The sequence below is a fragment of the Condylura cristata genome, unplaced genomic scaffold (genome assembly GCF_000260355.1).
Source record: "Condylura cristata isolate star-nosed mole 26May11 unplaced genomic scaffold, ConCri1.0 scaffold00014, whole genome shotgun sequence".
NCBI lineage: Eukaryota > Metazoa > Chordata > Mammalia > Eulipotyphla > Talpidae > Condylura > Condylura cristata.
Genome location: NW_004567115.1, coordinates 9,103,574 through 9,108,943, shown reverse-complemented (window position 1 = coordinate 9,108,943; position 5,370 = coordinate 9,103,574). Strand labels below are relative to the sequence as shown.

Genomic DNA, 5,370 nt, shown 5'->3' with positions numbered 1-5,370 from the left:
AGAACAGGCAGACTGACGAAGTATACTGCTGAGGGGAGCAGCGGGTGGGTCAGGAGAGGTCTGCCACGCTATGTGGTCACCTCCCGTGGTCACCTCCCGGGTAGGCAGGGATCGAACTCATGCGGAAGTGGCTTAAGCTTCTTTGTGCTGTGCTTTAACCAGCTGTGCCACCAGGGAGGGCCCATCAATGACATTCTTAAATGAAACTGCCTTTTCCAATATAACTTGGTGACATTGTGCAAATATTATCACCTTTCATTACTTATCTCCCCTCAGTGTAAATGTCAACTTTGTGAACAATGTCAACAGCATCTTACTATTAAGAAACTAACTTTAATTTGTAAACCTCCTAAGAGTATGGGAATGATAACAGACCACTTTGAGAACATCTACTTTACTGACTACCTAGTAAATAAATATAAAAATCTACTAAATCACAAATCTGTGCTGAGGTCACTAGCATCATAGCTAAAGTGTTATTCATAAAATCTCAGTAACCCCAAACTATAATACTGAGTTCTCTGGAGGAAGTAATTTATTCTGGCAATAGTACTAGTAAATACTAGATAATGTAATATATAATCAACATGGGTTATATATATTCATGTTCATAAAGGTCTCTGGAGTCACAAGGGAATGTTTGTAATATTTTACTGGATTTAAATTACAGGAACAAATTGTAAACAAAAAATAGTCTCTAAAATCAGAAAATACTAATAATTTAAAATGATCTTTTCCAATCTCTATTTCTCATCAAAAAATAAAAAGAAAATAATGCCAATAACTTTTCTCAGTTCTCCCAAAAATATTCTGGCAAAAAGCTAGTTCATCATATACATGACATATAAAGGCAATGGTTTAATTCTCTCATGGAAGATCAAGGGCTATTGATCTAAAATATATTTACTTTTAACAGGGCTTAAATACAACCTAAATGTTTATTTGGCAAGTTAAGTTACTGTCAAAACTTTAAGGCGATGATCATGAGTGGGATCTAAACTTAAAGCTACCTTACAACACAAGATAATATTTCTGGCAGAAATAATTTCCTGAGACAAAGCAAACACAGCACTTTATTCATCCTTTTGGATCTCTATCAAATCAGGGTCATTGACTACTTCCAATCTTGTTCTTATGCCTATAGTTGCCTCTCTCACTTTCCTCAATAATCCACACCTCTTACTTTATTTTAAAAGATAACCACAGTTCTCTTGGCTCTCCTCTACAAAAACCTCAAACATATTTCAGTGTTACGTCTTCTCCATTTTAAAATTTCTACTTTCAAATAATCATTTCTCACATTCTTTACTTAATTTGACTTTGACTTCATCCACTGATGAATTCTGCCTCGTAATTACCACAAATTTGAATGCCTTTCTCTGACTTCTTCACAGTCAACAAACATGAAATGCTTATTACATGCCAAGAGCCATGATGGGGGGTGTTCATAAGACAGCATATTTCATACTTTTCCTCCAGTAGATGGGGAAATTGGACACTTACAAATTGTATATATTTTACTACAAGTGTTTAAAACAGTAGACTGCCAAAATAAAAGTTATGATCCAGGAAATCAGGTAGCACAATTACCAGCTTAAGAAGCACAGGCAAGGGCTCTATGTTTCTTTCTTTTCTTTCTTAAATTAATTTATTTTTACTTCATTCTTCATTTTGTCATTTTTTCATCTTGGTTGTAATCCCTTGTGGACTTTCCACCACCAATTCACCTGTGTGCCATCACCATAGTCCCATACACTCTTTCCACCCCAGTTTTGATCCTATTCTCTTCTCCACCCCCCATAAAGTGTCTCTGATTTATAGCTGTTCATTGTTTTTTATTTGTACTTTTTCTTCCTGATATTTAACTCCTGCTATGAGTGAGACATCTGGTATTTTTCTTTTCTTTCTGGCTTATTTCAGAACTTTATGTTCTAACAACAGTTTAGTAACTAGTTTGGACGAGACATTATAGTAGGCACTCTAAGAACACAGCGTAAGATACACTTATACTGTACCCTCCACTTTAAATGTCTCTCTCCATCTTCTAAAAGCTTGATGCATTTAGAATTCAGCTTAAATGCACTGCCAATGATCTTTCTGATTACATTAGCCAGTAGTATCCTTTCCTAGGGGATCCCATAAGATTTAATTTTAATCATTCATGATACCTTGGTATATATGTTTCTTCTTGCTTCTAAAGTGGATGTTCCTTTAGGGCAAGATCATTGCTAATTCATGTGTTTATCTCCACAGCAGCTTATATATTTGAAAATGGTGGGGCTGTTTTAAGGGCAGATGGTATTATGTAATTTAGTTCTAGAGAATTATATTAAATTCAAATTTCAAATGTGCAGTAGTTGGCAGGTTTACCCAATGTCTCTGAAGTTAATATATGCAAAAGAGGGGTATTACTATTATTTACCTCTTAAGTATTATAAACATGAAGTACAGAGTTAAGCAGTGAGAAGAGAGCCAGCTGGTTTATCATAGCCACCCCAAAAACATTATGAATAACTCATTATTCCATCTCTTTTTTGAGTTTAGGAGCCAGTTTTGCAAAACATAAATAAAATGACACACGGTCAATACTCGATGATAAAATGCGCAGATAAATAAATTCACATTTTGTACCTTATACAAAAGATTGAAGAGACCTGGTGATGGGTGCACAGGTGAATTGGTGGTGGGAATTTCATGGGGAAATCAAACATTGTACAAAAATGAAGAGTGATGTAATAAATATATATAAAAATAAATGATCTTTCTGATTACATTAGTCAGAAAATTAAAGACAGAAATGTGGTAAAGAATAAAAGAAATTTTCATTATAAAAATGCATTCTGGAATGTAAGAATTGCAAAAGAAAACTAAATCAGGCAGATCCAAGGATCCTTTCCAAAAATGTGCATTATTGAAAGTACAGCAGAGCCCAGAGAACAGGCCATTGGTTATATGAAACGGTATAATTAAGAGACTAAAGATCTTGTTCCAGGGATTTTAAACTGGAGACCCAAGAAAGTTCATCAATGATGAGGGAGTGGTGTTTCTGAGTGAACCCACTAAAATCTCATGCAACACTATGTGTTTCTCTATGCATTTTTCTAAGAATATTCAAAACTCATGAGTCAGTCCCAGTCAACTTCTGTTGTAGTTCTAACTCTGCTGTAATTAGCCTTGTACAAACTTAATGTTAAGTTGCCTTTTTTTTTTTTAACTACAAGTTGAAGGACTGTATTTACTAACCCTAAGGTCTTCAAGCTCCAAAGTCTTTGAACCTGTCCTTTATAACAGTAAGACATGGAAGTGTTTAAATATATAAAATACCCAACTTCCTTACATTTTTATATAACGCATATTCTCAACACTATTGCTTTACCTTTCCTATTATAACACCTTTGTGCAAAAGGTTTTTAGGGGTTTAAGTAGGTGATAATGATAATTTTTAAAAAGTGCTGTCATGACTACCATTCTTAGCAGTCACTACATTTGCAAATGCACGAATGCACCAGTTTCACAAACAACTCCGGACCATTCTTTTCCCTCCAGAAACATAAGCTGGGATCCCCAAGCATTTGAAATTCCACTTCTGATTCCATATACACTTGTTCGCTCCTTTATGTAAGTTCGTAGTTTGTGGTCAGTGTATCAGAACCGACCTAACATAAACGCAAGATCAGCAATCACAGGCTTATTAAGGCAGAATGAGGTGGTTTACCAACGCTTGGAGTTCAATGCTTCTGGCCTCCTATACCACGGATTCTGAAGCTCTGGCAAATGTCTTAAGCCCGGAAGCGTAAGGGGCACCTCAATTGCAGGTGTTGGTTTCTCAAGCCACCCCCGGCTCTTGGGTCCCCACACCCTCTCCTCCTCAGAACTCAAACCAGACCTGGGCCCGTAAAGGCCAGAAGAGGCGGCGGCCGCAGAGGGAGCCCAAGCCGCTCCTTATCCCGCTCCGCCGCCAAGGAACCCAAGGAACTAGCCTCAGCCGAAGGCGCCCCGCTCCCTCCTTCACAAGCTAAACCTACCATGGCTGCGTCGGTCCAGGGCGCCCAGCCCTTGCTTGATGCAGGTGATGCTGTCTCTCGGAGACCCACGGACCCGCTGGCCGGCCGACTGACTGACGTGGAACTTCCGGGAAGCGATTCTCGCGATAGTGGAGGCCACGTTCTGAGCGCCTGCGCAAAACTCACGCGGGGGGTGGAGGGCTGGTGTTTCCTAAGCCCCGCCCCAGTTTCCTAGGCAACGTGGCCTTCCGAACTGGCCGGAACCGACTCCGTGAAGGCAGCTACCCTCTCAGAAGATGCTGACCTGGAAGCGGAAAGTTGAGAGGTTAAAATGTTGGAGGACAAACGAAATGCCTAATCCCCTCTGGACACTAACGACCGGGCAGCCTCCCGTTAGTGGAGCTGTGTAGCAGAGGGCGAGAAGCTATGTTCCTCTGGCTGTGAGCAATGGAAGGACGCTCGAGAAGACGAAGCAGGACACTAATCTAAGCCCAGAGTTCAACAACGGGCTGGGGAGCGAGTCCGAGAGAGTTTTCTCTACGCGTCCTACACCGGTTGAGGCTACGAAAATATGGGCCGGACTCCATCCACTGGACTTTCAGGCCCCTGATTGGCGGGAGGCGAAGGGTCTTCGTTCTGGAGCTCCGCAGAACATGGAACTACCTAAACGTGCACCATCACCGTTTCATTCACTAAAGATATTTATCGATCTTCGGTTGTGTGCCAGATAAACTTTCTTCTCAAATCCTCACATAAGCTCTGTTTTACTAATAAGGAAACTAACTCACAACGAAATATTATGGTCAAGGCCATATACTCAGTAGTACAGTCAGATTTTTGATTCCAGACTGCTCTGAGTTCTTTCTTCCATTGCTCTGCCCTCAAAATCCTGAGTTCTTTCTTCTATGTCAAAATATCTGTCAAGGTAATTGAACTCTAGAATAAGAACCTGTGCCATAGGTTTGCAAATTAAAGTGCAAGAGCGTTTTTTCCTAGCCTTCATTTTCTTACATTTCCACTTTTTAGAAAAAGCACTGAGCCAAACAAAACTTTTACCTTCTGGTTATATGTAAACGTGTACCTTAATACATGTCTGAGAGAAGGCTTGGAGTTGTTATATACCTCTGAATTTTCAGAAAGGCCAAAAAACTTAATTATGTGTGTATATAGAGTGATAGTCAGAAGAGGACGTGTGGATTCTGTATCCGGTAATTTGGTTTTAGGGAAGCTATATGTTTTTATTCATGCTTCTGCTTACCACTTTGCTAAGTGATGGTTTTAGTAGGAACTTTGCTAATGTGACCTTGGGCCTCATCTTTACCAAAAAAAAAAAAATTAGGTTGAAGAATTTCTAAAGATCCATTTC

The 5,370-nt window shown here is 39.4% G+C and overlaps 1 protein-coding gene across 1 annotated transcript in view; it reads right to left on the bottom strand.

The window, feature by feature from the left end:
• Positions 1-4,134, bottom strand: part of COPB2 (coatomer protein complex, subunit beta 2 (beta prime)) — a 27,847-nt gene extending 23,713 nt beyond the window's left edge. Inside the window, exon 1 of the mRNA XM_012724878.1 lies at positions 4,026-4,134. Within this exon, the coding sequence (XP_012580332.1) occupies positions 4,026-4,028 (3 nt within the window). The 5' untranslated portion in view covers positions 4,029-4,134. The remainder of the gene's footprint in view (positions 1-4,025) is intronic.
• Between the last annotated feature and the right edge of the window lie 1,236 nt (positions 4,135-5,370).